General features: G+C 40.3%; 1 protein-coding gene across 2 annotated transcripts in view; it reads left to right on the plus strand.

Annotated features, from left to right (window-relative positions):
• Window positions 1-25,153, plus strand: part of PKNOX1 (PBX/knotted 1 homeobox 1) — a 42,394-nt gene that overhangs the window by 6,623 nt on the left and 10,618 nt on the right. Inside the window, exons 2-5 of one of the 2 annotated variants that reach the window (XM_072349634.1) lie at window positions 3,187-3,270; window positions 13,211-13,312; window positions 16,382-16,509; window positions 17,688-17,859. In XM_072349634.1, coding sequence (XP_072205735.1) covers window positions 13,262-13,312; window positions 16,382-16,509; window positions 17,688-17,859 — 351 coding nt within the window. In that variant the 5' untranslated portion in view covers window positions 3,187-3,270; window positions 13,211-13,261. Of the gene's footprint in view, window positions 1-3,186; window positions 3,271-13,210; window positions 13,313-14,637; window positions 14,712-16,381; window positions 16,510-17,687; window positions 17,860-25,153 lie in introns of those variants that run through there. The other variant, XM_072349644.1, reaches the window with a different exon arrangement.

Consider the following 25,153-nt stretch of genomic DNA (forward strand, 5'->3'; position numbering starts at 1 on the left):
TAAAGTGGCACCATCTTTCATATATGTAGTACTTTTTCATATTTAGTACCTGAAAAGAGGAGAATTTCCATTATCCCTTTAAAATACAGAAAGCAGTGTGCTCAATGAGTGTGAACTGCTACAGGGGCACTCATCTTCTCATGAGATGCTGTGTTGTTCACGATACCATGTGACGCTGTGTGAAAGCTGGAAGATAAAACCTGTGATACAAATACATTGTGTGCCTTCTTATCAAATGGCATGATATGGAAAAAAGGATGCTGTGGAGAATGAATGGAACAACAAAGCAGTACGTATAGCATTGAAGACGTCTTGCTGAATAAAGCCCATATCATAGAGAGATATAGAATCATTAAGGTTGGAGGAGACCAATGAGATCCCGATGTTGGCCCGTCACCATCAGTACTTACATCCAAGGTTCGACATGCAAAAAAAAAGGTTAATGGTAGGTTGAAGCCTCAATTTCTGAAAAAAGCATCACCCTTAGCAATGGATTTTAATGTCATTTTAATTTTCAGTTTCTTAAAGTGTACGGCGCACTCTTCTTTATGTTTCGTCTCATCTTCATCCAGATTAATATATAAATAACTTTATTGCATCACCAAACAATAAAGGGAAGAAAGTGACACGAAGTAAATCTCATTTTACTGCAGCAGAAAATTGGTTTTGTGGCTTTTTTTAGGGCTCTTCTCCCAAAGAAATCGACAGCATAGCTGTTGTGTAATAATCGTTGAGCTGTATTTGTGTGTTGTAACTCCCCGAGGCAGGTATTATACTCCTGAACAGGAACATAATCTTTCTAAAAGTATAATATTTCTAAATAATGACTATACTTTGTGAGTACAGAAGATGGAGGAAATGAAAGTCACCTCTGTGCTGAGTAAGGACTGCATTCTCACGGAGTGCATTTTTAATAAACTTGGGTGCTTCAACTTCACATTGATTTGTTTGTCTTAATTTTACTTAATGTCTCTTTGTAGGCAGGTCGATGGAGATAAATAACCACTGCAGCAAAGGTAGAATGAATCCCTGCTGGCATGTTGTCGTCTCTACTCTGTGTTTTACTTTGTTATTTTGGTTTGAATCTACAATAATGTAAATGTGTCTTGCCCTTAATGTATGCTAATATTTGTAGATCTGAATGTACAGACAGGTCTTTGTTTCTTATTGGCTGGCATGCAAAGTGAAAGTGGCTGAAGGCAGGGCTCATTTGTGCTTGAATGAACAAGGTTGTATTTTACTTCATAATAAAGACCTAAGCCTTTAAGTGACTAAGCAAGTGGCTGTTTGTTCTGGTTTCATAGTTAACTGTCTTCTTTATGTTGATAACATGATTTTAAAGCTTGTCTGCAAGGAGAGTAAAAGGGAAAAAACAAATGGACAACAGTAATTCAAAGTATGGGCTCCACGGTGCCTTGTCTCCATCCTTTAACAGGTGAGCTGCTCCCTGTTCTTGCCTCCTCTGAGGTATGTGGGAGGACAAAACATGCAAGCTCAGATCTCTATCATTTTCTCCTCTCCTATGTTTTAGGGTAGGCTTTGTAGTTGTAATTGCTCTCAGTTGTCTTCTGGAAGAAAGCAACATGACTGCAATGTCTTCTTGCTCCTCTGTCCAGTTTTCTCCTCTGTGGCATCTTTCAGCTGGCCCTGCATTTCTTCAGTGCTTTCTTCATTCTGCTCTCAATATCTCATACACAAGGTCTTGCAGCTTGCCTATTTCTGGAGTTTCAGGGAAGGCTTTGAAAGCAAGGACTGCTTTCTTATTTGTACATCATGTTTTTTCAGTGATCAGATCTGTAAGCCATGATGCTATGGGTTCTTTGCTGCTGCTGTTTCTGGATGGAAGAAACAGGCTTTTCAGATTTGTGATGGTAAAGCAGAACTTTTAGACACAAAAAAACGGATAATCCCCATTTATTTGGCAGTGACCTACATTCAGAAGATTCTGCAGAGAATGGGAAATGATTATTTGCAAGTAGCTGAGGAAAGTGAAAAGGAATACCGAAATTACAGAAGGTGAAAAGTGTGAGAAGAAGGGAATAAGGCAAAAATGAGAGAAAGTTGTTCTTGGGGTACACAGGTCTTGGACAGCTGAGGACAAAGAAAGACCTTCAAGGCTTCATGAACAGGCGTGTCAGCGTGGGCTGGGACTCCTAGTTCAATATTGCATCTCTCACCAGTGGCTAAATCATATAATGCCTCACTGCTTCCTAGAGCGTCTTCTCTGCTCTTTCAGAGTTTTCATGATCTGTGGATGGTGTCTGTGTTGACTGGCCCTTAGTGTTTTGTGTGTCTGTGAACTGACCTGGAAGAGAGTATGTTGTACACTATACACTGATAAATGTTGGTTCAGAAATGTGAAACCAACTTCATCTCACTTTCAGAAATGTTGGAGTTACTTTCGTTTCAGCTCAGTTACTTTCGTTTACACACTCAGCAAAACTGGGAACACGAGAACTTTTTCTGTGTGGGGAACAAAGATAATCTAGTTTAAGAGCCAAACTGTGCTATAGCCGTCATTTCAGATGGCCTTTGCACAAGGTTAGCATCAGTAGCCTCCAGTGAGAGTTTTGTAGGCATTCTGTAGTACGTTTCAGCTAAGTATTTTTACGATCTTTGCTACTTTGCTTTCACATTCATTACAAGTCTGCTAAAGTGGCTTTAATGTATCAAACAAGTGCTGTGAAATTAAATAAAATTAACTGTAAGTGGTAATTTTTGTGAAGCTTTTTTAAAATTGCTGAATAAATCTGTAGCAGAACCTGCCTTCTCTAACCCTTCAATACCAATGATGGCACACACTCCTTCGTATGCTGCTGGTGTTTATCATGTAGAAGATTGCTTGATTATAGCCATCGCTGGAACACATTCCACAATCAAAGCAAAGTGTGATTATGAAAGAGATTTAAATTGGGAAATGAAAAGTCTTTGCCCTTTCTTGGCTTCATGTTGAATTTTGATGCAGAAGGGCTTCCTTTAAAACTCCGAGCTGAGTTGTTCCTATTAGTTTTATTTGGGGATGTGTCTTGTCTTGTCTAAGCAGACAGAGAGTAAAGTATAAAGGCTCAACAGCAAGCGAGTCAACTGAGTGAGTGTAGCCTTCTGTATTTTCTTTAATCATCTTCAGTCTCAAAAAGTGTGATGTATGTTGTTGTCTCCTCTGAACCTTTTTCTGTTGGTTCCCAGGTTTCTGTCGTGCACCTGGTACATTGGTGGGATTCACTCTGCTGGAATGAGATAATGGTGTCTTCAACCCACTGAAGGAGAAGGGTGAGCAGGTTTCTCCCAGCTTATGTTTGACTTAGAAAGCCATGCACCATGGGAGCTATACCATTACATATTCTGATAACAAGTGAAGCGGGTTCTAGATGCTTTTCATATGTCAAGCAAGCTCCCTGTTTTAATTTTGTTTCTATTGAACTTTGAATGTTAGCTGTAAGAATGTTTGTTATACTCTACATGCTGACTGAAGTTAAGAATGAACCAACAAATAGCCATACGGAATCTGCCAGTCCCCCGTTTCTGTCTGAAGTACTTCAAAAGAACGTATGTAGTGGGAAATTAAAAGGAACAATTATGTGTTAACAAGTTGGTTGGGTAGTTTCTTCACAACCCTAAGCCAGTTAGTGGTTGGCTTAGGCCCTGAAGCATAACTATTTATATCTCTTACAAACATCTGTTGTAGCTTGTATATGTTAAAAATGATATTACTGAGCTCCAAGAGCTTACTTGCACCTTATGTTAACATTACTGGGTGGTCCCTGTGCTCTTAATTATGAAGGAATGAGTAGAGCAAGTGAGGAGTAGTGGGCATGAAGTAATTACTTTTTCTGAAGTGTTTCAGCTCACCTTTGAGCTTTTTTCTTAGATATACTCCCTAATTTGCACAAAGGCTGCACACTTTGAATTATGATCACCCCTCTTAATTTAGCTTCCTTTCTAGCTTAACATTTTACCTCCATATTCATTTCTGTCAAAAGCTTGAATTTTTGTTCCTTTCACTTTTGTAGAACGCAGCGGTTTTGCAAACTCTCTTTCACCACAGATGTCAGTGGCGTTTCTGATTGCAGTTCATGTGTCAGCCTCCAGTTTACATGACCTTAGGTATTTCCTTGGGTTTTCCTCACACTTTGTTCTCAAAATAAATAAAATGAGAGTTAATTCAGTTCAGCGTGAAGCAGTCTGGCAGACCCCTCTCAGCCACCAGTTATTTTTATTATTTGTAACTCTTTGAATATAACACAATTTTACTCTCAATTTCTTTAACAAAGAATAACTGGAATTGTTAAGTCTAATATGTCTAGAAGTCATGTGTGCTTAGGCCCAATTCAGATACCTTAGGGTATATTATAGCATTAGGTATAGCTGTGATGGTTAAAGATGGTCCTGCTGTGAGCTGATTATCACCACACATGAACCAGAAATTACCACACGTGAGCCAGAAATCACCACACTAATAGGTCAGCCGAGAGCAGGGGTTGTGTGAGTGCACAGTAATGTGCCTCAGACTATATCAGCTGGTTTGCATCATAGCCACCTTTAACAGAGAGTGGAATTAGCCTGGCTCACTTTATGTAGAAGAGATCAGAAGTCATTCACATGTTGGTGAGCTCAGGATAGGGCTGTGGAAATAATTAGCTCTGGCAGGGTGGCAGTGATAAACATCTGGGAGTGATACCAGATTCATCCAATGTCACTGTTTGCAGAATGAACATCTGCTTAGGCTGTGTATCTGCTAACTGGGACTGGATGCTGTATCCTAAATGAGCTTATAAAAGTCAAATGTGTAAATACCTTTTAAGTTATTTTTCTTGAAGTCTAATGTAGTTTGTTTCTAACCACTGCTGGATAATGAGATGTTTCTCTTTAGTGAACTCAAGTAATTCCTCAGTTAATTGCCTTAATTTAAGTGTGTCATTAGCTCAATTTGTTCTTCTTGATTTGCAGTAGTTTTCTTCACTAAATCTCATCAGTTGCTATCTTGCCTAATAGCTTAATCTTCCACTACTGTAATTATAAGTCAGAGGAGAAGCTCTTATGGGAAATAACAAATCTACCCATGTAGAATCATTTCCAGCCATTCCACAGAGAGAAAATGGGGCTAAAGCCCTTTTTTGGTGAGATTATCTATGGATCTAGCTCAAGTCTCTGCACCTCTTTTTTTCCTTTATTTGGCCTAAGGGATTTCCTAGTGAGGAAAATCTTTTCTGTATGGAAATGTGGAAGGAAGAGTCAGTCTAGAAGTTCTAGGAGTACAGTATCCTATTGTATTCACCAGTTTGAATGTGTTATCTTGGTTGCTCCTCTCTTCCTGTTGTTCTTTGTGTCACTAATATTATCTCACATCTTTGCTAACTCTAGCCCATTCCAAAGGTACTTTTCTTAAACTGTTTTACCTTATTTCCTCATTTCTAAGAGCTTATCTGTCTCCCATAGCCAAACAATTTATTTAGTGACATTTTGCAAGGAATTCTCCAACTTGTAAAATAATCTTGAAATAGTGTTTACTATTTGTGGAACTCAGGGAGGAAGTGCAGCGGCTGAGGGCCACCAGAGAACGTGGGAGTAAGAAGCAGGGTGAGGAGTATGGAAAAAACACCAGGAAGGTGGTGGACCCCCTGCCCTACCACAGGAGGACAATCCCTACCCCTGAGGAGGGCTGGCAGAGAATTCCAACTCGCCGTCGTGGGTATCCCCCCTGCCTGCCTGCCCCGTGTCCACCACTCTCCCTGAGCAATAGGTTTCAGGCACTGGAAATCAATCAGGAGGTGAGTGGAGAGAGGGTGGAAGAACTACCTAAAAGGGAACCCCCTAAGCTGAGTAGGTCCTCGGATGGTGATGATGGTAGTACTCCTCAGTTGGTGGTGCCCCCCAAGTCCATCCGTTCCTCACCCACCATTAGAACATCACCATCAAAGAAAAAACGACGGGTCATCGTTATTGGTGACTCTGCGCTGAAGGGAGCAGAAGGGCCAATATGTCGGCCAGACCCTCTACATAGAGAGGTCTGCTGCCTCCCGGGTGCCCGGGTTAAGGATGTAAGGATGAAGCTTCCTTCCCTAGTCCACCCCTCTGACTACTATCCCCTATTAATGTTCCAAGTTGGTAGTGATGAGGTAGGCAGAACTTCCATGAGGACTCTGAAAAAGGATTTCAGAGCTTTGGGGCGACAGGTAAAGGGTTCGGGAGCACAAGTTGTGTTCAACTCTATCCCACCTGCTTCAGGGAAGAATGAGGGATTCAATATAATGGGCCAACAGATCAATACCTGGCTCCGAGCTTGGTGTGCCCGGCAGGGGTTTGGGTTTTTTGACCTTGGGTTCCACCGGTCAAAAGGGATCTTAAGGAGAGAATTGGGTAGGTTCATCCAGAGGGCTTTAAACTAGTTATGAAGGGGGGTGGGGCAGTAGCTGGGGTCACCAAAATGGAAACTGCATGCAATGTCCCTGTGCTTGCAGGAGAGGGGTATGCTTCTAAACCCCTAAGGTCTTGGCCCTTGGTGAAGGAGGAGGATGACTTGCCTCCTTGTAGGAAAAACACGAGGGCTGGTGTTAAGCTGGTGGCTGTGGAAACGCCTAATAGTAGTCACAAGGCTATTAGGGCTGCTGCTGATCGCAAGGAGGCCAAGCTCAGGTGCCTTTATGCTAATGCACGCAGCATGGGTAATAAACAAGAGGAGCTGGAGGCCATTGTTTGTTCAGAAAATTTTGATATAGTTGCCGTCACTGAAACATGGTGGAATGACTCCCACACATGGAGTGCAGTGATTGAGGGCTACCAACTTTTAAAAAAAAATAGGCTAGGTAGGAAAGGTGGTGGTGTAGCTCTCTATGTTAAAAAAGATTGTGAATGCGTGGAAATCAATAATGATGATGACAGGGTTGAAAGCTTATGGATCAGAATAAAAACCAAGGCCAACAATACCGATGTTATTGTGGGAGTTTGCTACAGGCCACCTACCCAGGATGATGAGGTGGATGAGATGCTTTATAGGCAATTGGGGGAGGTCTCAAGGTCACTCCCCCTCATTCTGGTGGGGGATTTCAACTTCCCAGACATCTGCTGGGATTACAATACAGCAGACAGGGAACAGTCTCGGAGGTTCCTAGAGTGTGTGGGAGATAACTTCCTGACACAGTTGGTGAAGGAGCCGACGAGGGGAAACAAAACTCTGGACCTGCTGTTTGTTAACAGAGATGGTCTGGTGAGGGATGTAAAGGTTGGAGGCCGTCTGGGACAAAGTGATCATGAAATGCTAGATTTCTCGATCCTTGTCGAACCGCGGAGGGGAGTCAGCAGAACTGCCACCTTGGACTTCCGGAGGGCGGACTTCAACCTCCTCAGGACTATGGTTGAGAGGGCCCCCTGGGGAGTATCTTTGGAGAGTGTGGGAGCCCAGGAAGGTTGGGAATACTTTAAGGAAATTGTCCTAAAGGCGCAGGAGCTGACTGTCCCAAAATCGCGAAAGATGAGCCGACGGGTGAGGAGGCCGGGCTGGCTGACCAGAGACCTTTGGCTTGATCTAAAGAACAAAAAGAGAGTTTACGGTCTCTGGAAGAATGGGGGAGCTACTTATGAGGATTACAGGTTTGTAGTGAGGCTGTGCAGGGAGAAAATTAGGAAGGCCAAGGCGCAGCTAGAACTGAGCTTGGCTTCTAAGGTTAAGGAGAATAGTAAATGTTTTTATAAACACATCAATACCAAGAGGAAGGCTAAGGAAAATCCCCATCCCTTGTTGGATTCTGAGGGCAACTTGGTCACTGAGGATCGGGACAAGGCTGAGGTACTTAATACCTTCTTTGCCTCGGTCTTCAATAGTTATGCTTGTAACTCCCTGGGAACGCAGCCCCCTACACTGGTAGACGGGAAGGGGGAACCAAAAGAGCCTTGCGTGATCCGTGATGAGATGGTTCTGGATCTACTTAGAAAGCTGAATGTTTATAAGTCCATGGGGCCGGATGGGTTGCACCCTAGAGTTCTGAGGGAGTTGGCGGATGTGGTCGCCAAACCACTGTCCATAATTTTTCAGCAGTCTTGGCTGACTGGGGATGTCCCAGTGGATTGGAGACTGGCAAATGTGACGCCTATCTTCAAAAAGGGCCGGAAAGATGATCCTGGCAGCTACAGGCCCATCAGTCTCACCTCGGTGCCTGGGAAGGTTATGGAAAGGATAATCTCAGGTATCATCATGGACGAACTAAAGGTCAGCCATGGGATCGGGCCTAGTCAGCATGGGTTTATGAATGGTAGATCCTGCCTGACTAACCTGATTTCATTCTATGACAAGGTGACCCGCTTAGTAGATGAGGGAAAGGCTGTCGACGTGGTCTACCTGGACTTCAGTAAGGCCTTTGACACTGTCCCCCATAGCATTCTGGTAGAGAAGCTGGCTGCCCGTGGTTTGGATGGGTGCACGCTCCGCTGGGTGAAGAACTGGTTGGATGGCCGGGCCCAGAGAGTTGTGGTCAATGGAGTGGAATCCAGTTGGCGGCCGGTCACAAGTGGCGTCCCCCAGGGCTCGGTGCTTGGGCCGCTTCTGTTTAACATCTTCATTGATGATTTGGATGAGGGGATTGAGTGCACCCTCAGTAAGTTCGCAGACGACACTAAGCTGGGAGGGAGTGTTGATCTGCCTGAGGGGAGAAGGGCACTACAGAGAGACCTGGATAGACTTGATCGATGGGCCAAGGTTAATGGAATGAGTTTCAACAGGGCCAAGTGTCGGGTCCTGCATTTTGGTCATAACAACCCCAGGCAATCCTACAGGCTTGGGGAGGTGTGGCTGGAAAGCTCCCAGACGGAAAGGGACCTTGGTGTGCTGATGGACAGTCGGCTGAATATGAGCCAGCAGTGTGCCCAGGTGGCCAAGAAGGCCAATGGCATCCTGGCTTGTATCAGGAATGGTGTGGTGAGCAGGACTAAGGAAGTCATCCTGCCCCTGTACTCAGCATTGGTGAGGCCTCACCTCGAGTACTGTGTCCAGTTTTGGGCACCTCAGCACAAGAAGGACATGGAGGTACTGGAGCAGGTCCAGAGAAGGGCAACGAGGCTTGTTAAGGGCTTGGAGAATCAGCCCTATGAGGAGAGACTAAGGAAGCTGGGGCTGTTTAGTCTGAGGAAGAGGAGGCTGAGGGGAGACCTTATTGCTGTCTTCCAGTACCTGAAAGGTTCTTACAGTGAGAGTGGGGCAGGTCTATTCTCACTACTGACTTGTGACAGGACGAGGGGAAATGGCCTCAAGTTGCGCCAGGGCAAGTTTAGGTTGGATATTAGAAAGAACTTCTTTACAGAAAGGGTGGTTAGGTACTGGAATGGGCTCCCCAAGGAGGTGGTTGAATCGCCATCCCTGGATGTGTTTAAGAGCCGCTTGGATGTGGTACTCAGGGATATGATTTAGCAGAGGTTTGTTGTTGTGGTATTGTTTTGTGGTTGTTTTTTAAGAGATAGGCTACTGGTTAGGCTGCGGTTGGACTTGATGATCTTCAAGGTCTTTTCCAACCTGAGTAATTCTATGATTCTATGATTTACTGATTGATGAATGTGATCTGTTCAGATGTTTTGATTTTGAGGATAGCCTCATCTCTGCTTCTGGTGTCATGGTCAGTAATGGAATGTGCGTCTTTAGGGAAAGAAAACAGGACTTTGTATGTGCCTTTTGACTCTATCGAAGCAGTCAGTCATTAATGTTGTGGTTGTCAGCTGTTCTGAAAAACAAAACATTTAAACACAAGGTAAATGCTGACATATTTTAGAATATGTTTCCTTCAAATTTGTTTGAAAAGGCAGCTACGCTTAGGTATCTGTTTCAACTTTAATGTTGAGTCATTCACAGCTATAAAAAAGCAGTTCCAAGGTATTTCTATCAGTGAGTGTGTTCATGCCTTTCCCGTTTTTGTTGTTGTTGTTTTTCTCTTCTGATGAGAAATTAGTACTTTTTTCAAAGTTTTGAAGTAATAGATACTGTTGTCCTATAAAAACTGAAAGCTCAGGTGAGATTTAAGCTATAAAACTAAGTAATATGTAGCAAGAAGTTTGAAGCATTTCTTGTTCTCTTTGGTTCTACAGTGTAATAGTAAAGGGCTAAATAACATTCATGTTACTCGATGTTACTTCATGTTTGGTTTAGAAATATTAAAAGAACTCAAGAGTTTTTGTTTCTTTGGTTGGTTGTGGTTGGTTTGGTATTTTGTTGGTGGTACTTTGTTGTGCTTTGGGGATTTTTAATCTAAATCTTAAAATAATAAGTGATGGCTCATTTGAGGAGCTCTCTGTTCTCTGTAATCCTTTTTTATTTCCTCTTTTATTGGATTATTTTTTTTTTTCAGTGCACTGTTTACATAAAATACAAACATTGTTTTGAAAGGGACAGTATACAAGGAGGAAATGTTGATTTACTTTTCCTCTTTGGTCCAGAGCCTTCTTTGTGATTGGCCTTCTCATTGTTTAATTGTTCGTATTAATTCCAGCTCTGTATGCAAGTAGAGTACAGCTTGTGTAGCTGTATATGAGTAATTATCACTTGACTGAAGCTCAAATTTTAGTACTGCACGTAAAGTCTTATTTATGAACATGAAATACTAATGAGAATTCATGTGCTGTAAATAATTGTACAGTATGTTGTGTTGCTAAGCTAAAGCATACATTAGTATTTGAGAAAGTAGATCAGTGCATTATTAAAATGGTATTTTGTAATGTGGGTTTAGCTAATAAAAAGTAGAATTGAAGTTTTTCCTAAGTTGTTCCTTTTATAACATTTCATGTTTTAGAAAGCAAATGCATTAGAGAGGAAGCTGAAAGTCAAGTAGTTGCAAAAGAGCATTGCATATTAAGATAGAAGAGCAAATGTTACTAGAAAATGCAAGAAAGATCACTCAGTTGTTTGGGTGAGTTAAAAGGAGCTTTGTAACTCGAAACTGTAAGATTATGATGTCTTTTCCTTGGCGTGTTGTGTGTTGAACCCTCTGCCACCCAAAAGCAGATGGTGGGGGGATGATACCAGGGGGCTGTTGTATTAGTCTAAACAGAAAGCCTGATTTCATAATACTTCTATTAAAATCCAAAAAACTATTCTTTGTGTTAGTATCAAAGTGAATTTAGGGGCCACAGGGATTGGAGATTTTGTTCTGTTGATGTTTTTTCATTCTTTATTAATGATACAGCAAGTATTTGTCATAGGGAAACACAGTAAAGCTGTACAAAAGTTAGTTTCTTCTCCAGTACTATTTGTGTAAACAAAAAGTAAAAGCAGTAGAATATTAATGTTTTGGCTAGAGGTGCTTTGCTTCACGTGTTAAACCCATATTTTTGGTGTATGCTAAAAATACACTCAAACATCAGTATGTTAGAATGTTGCTGTGTGAGATTTTTGTCTTGTAGTTGTACAGCTTTGCTGTGTGAATCAAAACTCTTCAGAGAATCCCGCTCCTACCAGATATTTGCTGCCACCAAACACTTGCATTATAGCTACTAGAGAAATAAAATCAGTCTTTACTCTTTTGTTCTGTCACCTTTATTCTTAAGAATAACTGTAGCACAGCTGTAGCGTGTCTCTTCCCATTCCACAAGCTGCTGAAGATGGTGGGCACGTGCTGCCTGCAGATGGAAATGTGTGCAGCTACACCATGACCCAGAGCCAGGAGTACGGCCTGCACAGTTTGCCACAGGGCAACTGTGGGAATTTGAGCCCTAGTGAATGAATGTACATCTGAGTTTGGATAGGGAGTCATGCCTACTGGATTGTGATAAGCTTCTCTGGTCTTCAGGGCTGATTTTTAATAAAAAAATAATCAAATAAATTCCAGTTTGATTAGAACTTTGTGCGAAGTAAGGATGGAGGTTAGTCCTGAGGAGTTATGATCCATCTCTGTGCCTGAAATTGTGAAGTAAATGAAGAAGGGAATGCTGAAACTTGCTCTGTGTTTCTAAATTAAACCTGTACTTGTGACTGTTGTGATCTACAGGGGGAAATATCTGGAAGTGTAGAAATTACTCTTCGAAATGGTCATATATTTTAGTACTACAGGAAGGTGAAGGAAAGATTTGAAAAGTTGAAAAATTTGTAGTGATTGGATCCATTACTAAGGAAATAGTTTCCATTTCAGATCTTAAGCTGGTAAAAATTCTTATATCTCATTCTTTAAGACTGTGAGTAGTGGAAGAGAGCACAAAAACTAGAAGGAAAACCTGGATGTAATCTTCTTCAAGACATGAACTCTGGTTTTGTTTTTTCCTCTCTTATATCAATATTTTTATAGTAGCTAACCATTAAGACTCCTGAGGTCAAGGAAAATGGAGTTCTGTGGTGATATTTAATGTTAATGCCTTAATGGACTTTGTGATTTTTATTGTAGTGTCTGCCGATCTGACAAGGAAGTGAGAAGTAAACTAATAGTTTGATGGATAACTCTACCTGGTGTTGATGATATACTAAATATTGTCTTTTTAAAAAAATTTGAACTCCTCTGGGTAGCAGATTCCAACTAATGCTTAGAGAGGGTGACAGGCATGAATTGATTTGTGTCATAAATCACATGGAAAGAAATATTTCCCAAAGTATTAAATGATGAAGAAGATGATACTTCTGAATTCTGAAGTTCCTTTTGAAAGTATGTAATTTCATAGGCCCAATTGTTTAAATATAGCTAGACCTCATTCTAGTCTTTGCTGAGCCTCACTTAACTTCAATAGGAGATTCCTTACTTCAGAAGTGATTTCAGACATAGGTTTCTAAAAGAAATTTCTGGCTCTAATTTTAGAATATAAGATGCATACTCATGTAAATTGGTGTTGCTTAACACTTCCCACATTTGATCCATCGGTTGTAGTCCCTTTGTGTTTTTGGTTACAGGAGTGTTCAATGTGTCATTTGTCTTCTGAGAACTAAGAAACAAATCTTTATTCTATTCCCCATGTTATTTAGAATGAGTTAATACTGCAGAAATAAATGCTAGTTTTGACCTGAAGTTTGTGAATGTAACAGGACTTCATCCTCTTTTTGACAATATGATGTGAAAATATGAAATGTTACAGTGTTTTACTGCTGAAGCTGGTTGTGATTTTCCACGTGGAATTTTGTTGAGAAAATGCACATAGCTTTTATTGTCAATAAGCCCGCTGATTGTTTCAGTGTTACAGCTCAGCCCATTTCTATCTTTTGCAATTGGATTCTAAATGGACAATTCTGTAACACTACTTTTTTCTTCTTTTTTAGAGTATTTGTTTGTACTGATGATGATTTGATGCAATTAACATTTTCTTAACCATGATGGCAACACAGACATTAAGTATAGACAACTATCAAGATGGACAACCGGTAAGATTGGTTTTCTTTCTCTATGAACTGACTGTTGGCAAGAGAAAGAAACCATGACTTTAATGCCTGTATTGGCATTACTTAAGTATCTATTTTTGTTTGTAAAACTAGATATTTGAAGTGATGAGCTAATATTCTGTAATACTTATAAGCATTTAATAAAGACTCTGTTGATCTCTGTGTGACCTTGTGTAACTTCTGGTGGATTGGTTAGGTAAGGGATTTTATTCTGATTCTGCTCTAGATGATCTGTGTGCTTCATGTTCTTTTAGGAAAGGCAAGTTGGGTATCCTTAATATTTTGTGTTTGTGATTCTTTGGTGTTCTTTCATGTCTGCAATTATAATAGCCAGTTACATTCAGGCACTTGTAGACAACTTGGTTTCAAGGAATCTAGAATTATATGCTAGTTTGAATTGAATCAGTTACGCAGGAGACTGGTAAAATACTTAGTTGCTGTTAGGAGGTTATTGATAAGGATGGATGGTTTGAAAGCCGATCAATGATACTCTGTTTTTTTATTTCTGTAAATAGGCAGATGAAGTAAGGTAGCATGGTGGGTTATGTTTGGTCGTGTGTTTATTTTTGTACAACAGGCAGTGTGTTGCAACAATTTGAATTTCTAAACTAAAATACTGTTAGCTGGAAACAAGTCATGCCAATGGCCTGTAACCTGAAGACCCATCTTTATGTTACTATGTGTCAGCCCTAAGCAGTAAATACAAGTACTTCTGTCAGCAGATGGCAACAGTGATGAACAGAAGAAAAAAAATGGCAACTTTTTTCATTTTATAAAAGAAAAAAATGTTTATCTGAATGCAGTCCCGTATTATTGCTTTTGTTGTTGTTGTCTGCTGCTTTTATTGCAGTTCCGACTTCTCTCTCCTCTCACCTGCCTTACCTCTTTCAGTTTACTCCCTTGGCGATTACATGCCATCCTGTGACACTTTGTTGAAAGTAATACATGTTTTTGTAAAGAACACATTGGTTGTTTTATGTTGATTTGTTTCATGACTTAAGCTCTCAGTGACCATATAAGCAGGTGATTTTGGTGCCTACTTCTTTTGTAGTGTTGAAATGACCCACAGAAAATAGCTCTTGGTTTGAAGTGAGCTATTTCCTCCCTCTAGCAAGACAGAGCCCTCGCTGAACATAATCTCCACCTTCAAACCATGCAGATATGTGGGTCAACATTTATAATCGCTTATATGAGTCACCTCCTACTGTTTTGCTCCTCCCCCCTTGTCATTAGCCAAGAAAGGAGTTCATTAGTTGCATCATTTTTGCAAGCATTCTGGCTCTAAGTTCACCTGTGCTTGCTGAGGAAGCTTTTTACAAGGCAGGATGCTGTCTTGGGCTGGATGCTCTGTTGCTTTCTCAGTTTCCTGTTTGTCTTGAAGGTGGGTGGCCCTGACAGGTAATAAAGCACAAACTGTTCTCTCAAATCCTCACTGGAGGTAGTGCAAATGCCACTCTATTAGTTTCACTGGAGCCCTCCCAGAGGGTTCCTGTCAGGGGTATGCTATATGTAAAAAGGGGGAAAGAGGGCAGAGCATTGCACTCTCTACATACCTGGAGGTGTCAGTTCTGAATACGGGGTTGATACCCAGAGTAGCACCTGTCTTCTATTCCAGACAAAACTTCTTAGGGTTAAAGCAGAAAAGGCTGCTGTGACTCTTGTCTTTTATGGAAGTTGCCATTTCCATCACCAGTAACACCATGATCATGTAGGCAAGGCCTTCAAGGCACTGCCAGCCAGCCAGCACAGTGCAGGCCTGGGTAGAAGCTGCAGCTGTATGTTGTTTTTTCACCAGTGGCAGATTGTGTTACTGTGCTCTGAAATAGAGCTGGTGAAGCAATCCATGCAGTGTAAGCAAACAGTTGAATGTGCGGATACTAAGGTGGGGGCAGTGGGCTGGAAGAAGCCATAGGGAAGCAGAAAAGCAGTCCCTTGAAAGACAAGTGTTCAGCTGCAACCGTGCAGCTAACAGAACAGCAGTGTGGGAGGTAGCAGTTGTTGCCCCCAGGTGGGATCAATTGTGGTAATGTGAGGAGGTATTTCACACTGCCAGGGTGGCTGTAGAATTGTTTAGTCATTTAGGTAGATTTGTAGGTCTTAGTGTTCCTTTTCAGTAACACTTGAGATATTCTTTCAAGTTTCTTTTCAGGGGAATTACTGCTACCCCATCTTCTTTCTTTTCTGCTTTACTATTGCAGTTCCTCCTTGCTCTATTTACTTGCAGGCCACCAGTCTAGGCTGGCTCTTTTAAACTCTCGTGCAGATCTATCAGTTCAGACTGACAGCTTCTTTATGAAGTGTCTACATTTGTTTTGTATCAATAGGTGAATTGCATCTAGATAAACTTACAGATGTGTCTTCACTGCCGTTCAAAAGTATTTTTTTCCTTATTTTTCTTTTCCCTCAAATTTTGCTTGCATATTGTTGCTAAATAGATACCTAGAAGCACTCACAGCTGTTTTCTCCTGGAGCTTGATATCCTTAAAATAATCGGTATGTAAATTTGAGTGGTAAAGGTCAGGGGAAGTTATGTTCCTGATCAGTGAGAGATTGGTAGGGCACGGAATATTTTAGTTCTGTGTAAAAAAAATGTGCATTTTAATGAGCAAGAAAAACTTTGGTATCTCTTTCCTGCAGTACCTTGTTATAATGTACAGTAAAGAATAAGAAGAAATGCTGAGTAGAAACTTTTTCTTCCTGTTGTCTTCATCCTAAATGCTTTTTATGCAGACATCCTCATAAAATTTTTGTAGCATTCTACTCAAAAAACAGTTGCTTCAGAGGTGAAATGCTTTAATTTTTTACTGATTTCTGTCATTCCCATTTTAAAGCTGAGAGCTGAAACTTAAAGTGACCTTTACACTACTCATCAAAAAGTCTCAAGGATTAAAAGAGGTTTTTTGTTCCTACCATGGCTTCTTGTGTTATCGCCAAGTCATGCCAACCTTCTGGCAATTTAGTAGCCCTTTACGTTGCTTTTTCTTTAGAAAACAGTATGCTTATTTTACGTCAAGCATGCAGATTTACTAATAACTTATCCTTTTTCTACAGATGCAAGTAGTAACAGAGTTAAAAACTGAACAAGATCCAAACTGCTCTGAAACTGATGCAGAAGGGGTGAGTCCTGCCCCTGTAGAATCTCAAACTCCAATGGATGCAGACAAGCAGGCCATTTACAGGTAGTAATGGACTTGTGCTCTATCTTTTGAGGGGTAAAGAAGAGAGGATTTCCTTTTTTTTTATGTATGCTAGTAGAAGGCAGCTTAGAAACAGATGATTTCTTGGTTATATGTCTCAGTAATATGTAGGGAAGGGAGGAGATCAATTTAACTTCACTGTTGATTTTTAACTGAAAAAAAAAAAAAAAAGAAAGAGCAAAAAAACAGCAACCTTCCTTTTATTATGAGATTCATTCTAATCCAGCATAGTTGTAAGGATGTTCTAAGCTTGGCTGCTTTTAAAGAGCAAGTGCCATTTAGCATACTATTACGGCAGTTGAGCTGCACTCACTGTAGAATATAGAGTAGTTTTTATCTTTAAGGTGGGATTTTTTAATTTGTTTATTGTAATTAGGTCAGTTTTTACTCACTTTTCTTTAGGGATAACAATCTAGAGCCCAGTAATTGACTCAAACTGGATTGAATGTTGATGTATAAACACAGTAATTGGAGATTTTTTCCAGTGTTAAGTGCTGTGCTGAGTAGTACTGTTCTCTTTTTATGAGGTTGTGTTCTTTCATTTTTCTTACATAATTATTACCAGTTCACAGTTAATTAAAGAATAAAATAAAATAGAAAGACAGATCCACTCATTTTTACAATTGTGCTGACAAAGGCTGCTTCTGCTCTGAGCCATCCCAAACACTTTATTGGAAGCCTCTGGGTACAGTCTGCATACTATTGCCAGTTCTGTGAAGTTATTTGTGATGAATAAGTAAAGCCCATTTTGAAGAATAAATGAATTTTATCTAAAATAAATGATTTTAGACTTAAAAAAAAAATTAGATATGTATTCATCCTATTTATAAGTCTAAACCACTGTTTCTAGTGTGCTGTATTTAACATATCTGTTCATTTACAGTGAATTGTATGGTATTTCCTAGCTCTTTGTTTTGTGATTGTTATGTTTATTTAGATAAATTTGTTTTACTGCTTTACTTGCCCGTAGGTTATGTGATAATGGAAAAAGGAATAAAAAACTTCTATTGTGTTCCGCTATAGCCAGCGGTGCTATGTGCTGTCTCATCTGAGACTTGTCCTTCTGTTTCTTATGACCGATTGTTACCCTTGTGAGCTAGATACATGACTTTTCAGTATTGTAACTAGAAGTGACTAGAATCTTTTAACTTCTATTCTAGGCACCCACTATTTCCCTTATTAGCACTATTATTTGAGAAATGTGAACAATCTACGCAAGGATCGGAAGGCACAACTTCTGCAAGTTTTGATGTAGATATTGAAAATTTTGTAAGGAAGCAGGAAAAAGAAGGAAAACCCTTTTTCTGTGAAGATCCAGAAACTGATAATCTGGTAAGTATAAGCTGTTTCTTTCATGGCTGCAACAATCATCATGTTTGCCTCATTATTGTTTCATATCTCAACTGCTCCTTATAGTTTCTCCTCAGATGTTTCCTCCTACAAGGGATTCCTTTTTCATATTAATCCTGAAAAATAGGTTGTTTTTTTTTTCCAATTGCCTCTTTTTTTTTTTTTTTTTTCCCTCCTTATCTGTAAACTTCTATCAGTTCCTTCACAGTTGCTTCCCTTATGTGTTTCTAGTCTGTCTGAGATCAATGTGTTGGGGATCACCAGAAACATGAGCTTGCCTTAGCCATGTTGACTCTGCAAATTAATTTTAAGGTGTCAAGCATGTGACCTGTGCTTATCATAAACATGTCATTGGCATAAGTTTTTTGTTTTTTTTCCCAAATCTTTTTTAAATCAGGATTCATGTACTTAATGAAGGAGATGCTATGAGCTTTGAAAATGTAACGTTTTGACTTTTTTCTTACATGCCAGTGTTGTCTTTGTTTTCTGTATCTTCGATTCTGAAGATTTTCTGAAAGTGATCGAGTTGTGATTTCTGTGCTCCCTTTGTCTCCCTTTTGAATCACATTCCCTAGAGAAAAGCTCTCTTGCTATGTTTGTACCTAAACCAGCAACCTTCCTGTCTCTGGAGTCAATTCGTAACTCAATTTTATCATGCTTGAGAGCACTAGATTTATAGGGGTCAAGTGTTAATCTGCAGGACTTTTAGTTTTGGAAGACTAGATCCTTTATGGAGGCCGTGCATTAAAACAAGTCTTTAGCTTTGAGTCTACCTCATAGGAGAAAAAGCTACTTACACCATTGACTTTCACAAAGCTAAACAGACAGTAGTTGTAAACAACATTCAGAAAAGGCATGTGTTGCAAAGCTGTTATATAGAAAGATTTGTGTGTGCCTTTAGTATTGTGTATGGGAGACTAAGACAATGTACCCGGAGAAAGCTTAGAATCCAAACCATAACTTAGATGAGGATAAATCTGAGATGTCATTTAGAATTGTCAATAGGGCTACAGTAAACAGCACATTAAAAGGAGCACATGTAGTTGCAAGGAGAAAAATAAGTGGGGGTTATTTTGGCTGCTTTTGCAGGTAGATGTTAGCTATCACTTTTCATAACTTGGTTATCGTTATACTGAAGTTCTGGGAAGGTAGTGTTTGAATACCATCATGGAAGGTGAAGTTGCAAGAGTCTCTGTGTAATTCAACCAATGTGAAAGGAAAGAAAGCCGAAGACGGTACACTGTAGAGTGAGGCAAATTTTTACAACTCTGGATACTGAGGCATAAGAAAGTTTTCTTTTCAGCTATTTATGTACTTTCCACTACAAATTATGGTGCTGGGATGGAAATACACTAATGTATCGTGTTAATGATCTCAATCTATGTAAATTTTAAGTTTCTTAGTTTGAGTCATCTTCCAGGATGGATAAAGCTAACACAGCTCACCCTGTGCTAGTCAGTCTTCAAGCATGCTTCTGTAAGACTCTCTTACCACTTGTCTTCTGGAACTGTTGATTTTACAGATTTTTTTATTTTCAGTTTGGAAACGCTATGAGGCTCAAATAAGCCCTTCGTATGGGAAAGTAGCTGAAGGAGAATGTGTAATGTGATACGAAACAGTACTCTCAGTATTAGTATAAAGGCTTTCGGTTTATAAATAAAGACTAGGCATTGGCCACTTACACTCAAGTTTATAGCTGTAATAGAATTGAAAGCTCCAACATTTCAGTTTCGTATCTTAATGATTAGATCTTTGTAGGCAAATTTTGATGTAGCTCACTTGATAAGTATTTACTGGTAGAGGCAGTGATTTAGTAACTTATGAAGAGATGAGTATTAACAATACACATAGTAACACAATTCCATGCGTCAAACCCTGTTGCAGGATGATCGTTGCCACTGCAGGAATTAAGAATGCAAAAGAAGAAACGTTACAGCAAAAGGAAATAAATGATAATTCTTTTCTTTAGTTGCTTTCCTAGTGTAAGAAACAGTGGCATAGCTTTTTAACTTGAAATGTCAGTGGTATAACACTGTATTTATGAAATACTTGTAGAACTATGATTATTTTATAAATGTAAGCAGAATATAAATGTTTCAGAACTGTTATAATAACACAAGCCTGTCTGTGAAGAGTATCACTCCTCCATTAAGATGCAGAAATCTTTGGCATGCAGCTATGGGGCACTGGTAGTACATTTCAGATCATTTTTCAACAGGAAAGCATTTGTGCAAATTAATAATAATGTTTTGCTTCAAATGGGTCATTCCTTTCTGGAGAGGACTAAATGCAAGCTAAAATGAGAAAATGATTAAATAAGGACTAGTTTAATGGGTAGTAAAATTAACTGCAATTTTACTGAGCTGCTAGATTCAAAGGATTGCAATCAGCAGCATGAAATCCAGTTGAAGGCCACTCATGAGTGGTGTACTACAGGGACTGATACCATGACCAATATCATTTAAGATCTTTGTTAATGACCTGGGATAGAGTGTACCCGCGGCAAGCTAGCAGGTTGTACAAAACAAGGAGGAGTGGCTGGTGAAAGGGAGCCATGGCACCTTTCACAGGGACTTTGACAGTTTGAAAAAGATAGGGCAGCAAAGAGTCTGAAGGAGAGTTCTGCAAAAGGAAATGCCAAGCCTAGGGAGAAATAACTCCATGTATGTGTTCATGCTACAGGTTGACCAGGTGGAAAGCAGCTTTGCAGAAAAAGGACGAGTGCCCTGATGGGCACTAGATTGAATACAAGCCATAAACCAGATGAGGTTTAACAAATGCAAGTGTAGAGTCTTGCACCTAGGGAGGAATAATTGCATGCACCAGTACAGGCTGGGGGAAGACCTGCTGGAAAGGAGCTCTGCAGAGAGGGACCTGGGCGTCCTGGTGGATGACAGGTTGGCCATGAGCCAGCAGTGTGCCCTTGTGGCCAAAAAGGCCAATGGCATACTGGGGTGCATTAAAAAGAGCGTAGCCAGCAGGTCGAGGGAGGTGATCCTCCCCCTCTACTCTGCCCTGGTGAGGCCCCATCTGGAATACTGTGTCCAATTCTGGGCTCCCCAGTTCAAAAAAGACAGGGAAAGAGTCCAGTAGAGGGGCCACAAAGATGGTGAAGGGCCTAGAGCATCTCTCCTATGAAGATGAACTGGGTCTGTTTAGCCTTGAGAAAAGAAGACTGAGTGGGGACCTGGTCTATATTTATAGACCAGGTCTATAAATATCTAAGGTGTGGGGGGCAAAGTGGTGAGGCCAGGCTCTTTTCAGCAGGGTGTTCAGGACAGGTCAAGGGGAAATTGACAGAAACTGGGGCATAGGAAGTTCCGCATGAATGTGTGCAAGAACTTCTTTATGGTGAGGGTGACAGAGCACTGGAACAGGCTGCCCGGTGGGGTTCTGTAGTCTCCTTCTCTGGAGATATTCAAGACCCGCCTGGACGCCTACCTGTGTGACCTGCTTTGGCAGGGGGGCTGGACTCGATTATATCTGAAGGTCCCTTCCAACCCCTATGATTCTGTGATTCTGTGATACAGCAATCCATCACTGCAGCAAAAATATATCTGGGCTGTATTGTGAACAATGTTACCAGCAAGTGATGGGAGGTGATTCTTTCCCCCTGTGAGCTTTGGTGATGTGCATCGGAGTGCCGGGTATAATTTTGGGCTCCTTGCTACTGGACACAGGGATAATGGAGTGAATCTAGCAGGAGACCATGAAGATAATTTTGATGGACTGGAACACCTCTCAAAGAGATGCTGAAAGCTGAGACTCGCTTGCCTGGAACAGAGAAGACTTGGAAAGAGTTGTAGGGAAAAAAAGTCTTTTTTTTTTTATTATTATTATTATTAATTTTAGTTGAACCCAATGAAAGTACAAGAGGAAGTGGACATGAATTGAACCAAAGTAGATTACATTCCATACATACATACTTATTACTCATTACATACCTGCTACAGTGGCTTCACAGGGGAGCTGGATGAAACAATTGCCAGAGGCCCCTTCCAACCTCAGTTACTTTGTGATTCTGTGAGCCTTCGAAGATCATTTTCCCAAATATCCTGCATGTCTTAGCCAGCTTCACATACTTTGTTGTAGACAAGCATTCTCTCAGGTCTGGCTCACACTGGAGTAGATGGGTCTGCTCTGTTCAAATAGTCCTGTCCCTAACTAACCTGTTTGTGGCTTCAGTGGTGACAAGGTCTCTTGGTTTATGTGGTATTTACTATTATTGATGGGCTTTGCAAATCTCGTTGACTTTGCTTGAAATGAGTGAGTAAGTATTTGTTTATGTCTCATGTCCCATGGCCACTGAGATCAGTGCTGTCTGAAACTGGAACCACATTGCAAAATCAGCTTATCTTTGGCATTGAATTCCTGATGTATAGTCACATTGTTAGTGATGACTTTCTGTTACTAGATACCAAATGTAATCTGAGTGTGGCTTTTCCTCTGCCTGTCCAGGGGGCCAGGGTCTCTGTGTAGCTGGCATTCTGGCAGGCAATTCACTTTGTCAAGGGCAGTGAGCAGAGGAACACAAGGGTTTCTGTCAAGTTTTGAGATACCTAGTATGTTCTTCAAACTCTTTTTCAGCTTGAAATGCTGATGGTTGGACAGAGAAGTCTGTAGCTGGGTTTAGTGGCAGATTTTTCTTCACTGTGTCACATAAATATATATGCTTTTACATAAGTTAAAAGTCATTTTTGTATAGATTAAAAATCACATTGAGGGGTTCTAATATGGAGCACCTTTGTGATATCTTTTTGATGTACTTCTTAATTCTAATGATAAATAAACCATTCACTTGGGAGGACAACTTAACAGAGACTGAAGGGTTGAGCAAGTAGTCCAAATACTGGTTGTCCAAATGTGCTCTTATCTCACCGCGGCAGAATCAAGTAAGTAAGATGTATGTGTTTGCGTAGTAGCAGTCATTTAGCTTGGAGCCAGAACTAAACTGAGATGAATTGAGCATTACAGTGCTATAAAGACTCATGCAGGTCTTATCAGAACAAGAGTCACAGGCCTGCCTTAGGTAAGGAAATGCGTCACTTATTCATCTGATTCATTTCTTTTTATTTTTTTTTACTTTTTTTCTTTCCCCCAACCCAACTGCTCCATGTAGGCTTTGTGACAGAGCTTTGAGCCAATGGTTTCAAAGTGCCAGAAACTAATTTCAGTGTTTCTGCCAGCCTTAACACTCTTCATTTCAAGGATGTTCCTGGCCCATATATTGCTAAGTCTGGCTTCTCAACCAAGTTTCTACCCTTTTTGATTATCTAAAGGGAGAGATTCTGTTCTTTAACCTTCTTTAATCTTCATTAGTAAGCTCTGACTTTTGGTTAGCCCTGAAGAGGTCAGCGAATTGGACTAGATGATGTTCGAAGGTCCAGTTGAACTATTCTATTCTTTCTCATTAACCACACAAACAGCTTCAGTTGGTGATCTTAAAACAGCATGGCAAATGGTTATGATCAACATAAAAATAGTAAAAGATTTAGAAACACTAGGTCTTTTATTTTTGTATTGTCTTGCCCAATAAAGGCTTTGTCAGATGTGTTGTCAAAAAGGAGCTCTGGCACTGAAATAAATTGAGAGCATTTCCGTTAATATTGGTGGCTTCTGGGTTAGGTCAAATTTTGACATTTGGCTTGAGCCTACTTAGAAGTACAATAATTTCCTGGAGAAGCATTTGGAAAGAGTGAGGGAATAGCACTTTCTCATGTAATGTTTTTTCAGTAAATGAATTTTTGAGGTACTCTGTGAAATGACCTGGAATTAAGCACACTTGAGTTTGCATAGCTAGTGCCGTGTTCCTAATCTTTTTCTGTATATGCATCATGTAACAGAGTCCGCAACAATTTGTGTTCAAATACCACATCACTAAAAAAGAAACCCTCACGCTGTACTGTGTCTTCCCTGACTTGTAGAATGTCAGTTGTCTCTTCCTTTGTCCGAGAGGTGTATGAGATGCATTTCTTTATTCCAAGGAAGAGTGTGTCACCGGAAAAATCAAAGTTTAGTTCTAAGATCTGTTGAAAGAAACTCAATAAGCTTTAGTGCCAGCTTCTGGGCAGGTCTTTTCAGCTTGTCCTTGGATGTAGGATGTCTTGACATCCTGTATGTCTTTACTTTTAGCACAGCTTCATCTTCCAGTCATAAGAGGTAGTTGTCTTTGGACTGAAACTCCCCCAGGGGTCCCAGTCCCTCCCTATTGAAAACATAAGGGAAGTGACTCTTCTTTGGTCATTTGTGATATTGCTCTCTTACAACTGTTGTCCTGAAGTAGAACTTAAAAATTGGACCCTTCCAACTTCATTAGCTCTACACACGGTAGACTATTTTTGGTGGTAGAAAAGTATAAGGTGATGATATTGTGCACTATATATTCTTTATATATGTATGACACAGCATGTTGTTGAAGCCAGAATTGAGCTCTACACCAATTTTCAGGTTTTCAATAGTTTTATTCTTTCTGATTCCTAGTCATTCATTCTGTCTGTTTCTTTAGCAGGCTTTCCTGAACTTGATTTAAGTGCCAATTAGCTACAAGAAGTGTGGCAGATCTCCCCTTTTGAAAACTATCGATAGTGGGGTGGAAGTAGAAGATAGTGCTTATGTTGAAGTTGCTAGTTGAAAGGCTGCTTTCTTTCTCAGAGCTTTGACTTTCTCCTTATCTTTGGATCGTTATTTTATGTCTTAGTCAGATTGTCGGCACATGAAGAGATGTTTACTCTTAAGAACCACATATTTTGCTGGTCTGTATTACTGGCCAGATGTTCCTGAATGTACCTTCTCCAGAAGCGTGCACAACACTGCTCGTAACGTTGAGTATCATCTTTGAAACTCCTTACACTTTGATATCTCCATCTCATTTTCACAGTTGTAACAAAGCTTGAATTTGCTAACAGAACAAAGAGCCATCTTCCCTTTGTTTTCCTTTAGCTTTCTTCTGTTCTTATAACTTACATGAGTGAGTTGTTCAGCACGAATGTTTACAAATGACTTCTAGAGTTTTCATGGATTAAATTACGCTTTAAGACATTCAGAATTTAATGCTTTTTTGTTGCTTACTGTTAGCCCAGCCACAACAGAAACATCAAGTGGCTCCTGGAGGGTTCCTATCTCCTGTATAGCTTCTATTAGGAGTTAACTCTTGCTATATATGAGTATTTTGTTCATTTTGCTTCATTGCTTATTTTTTCATTTCCCCATATTCATATGGTCATAGGATGATTCATATCTGACTACAGTCTCAAGAACTCAGGAGGTCAGTAGTACA

Source organism: Excalfactoria chinensis, chromosome 1, assembly GCF_039878825.1.
Source record: "Excalfactoria chinensis isolate bCotChi1 chromosome 1, bCotChi1.hap2, whole genome shotgun sequence".
NCBI lineage: Eukaryota > Metazoa > Chordata > Aves > Galliformes > Phasianidae > Excalfactoria > Excalfactoria chinensis.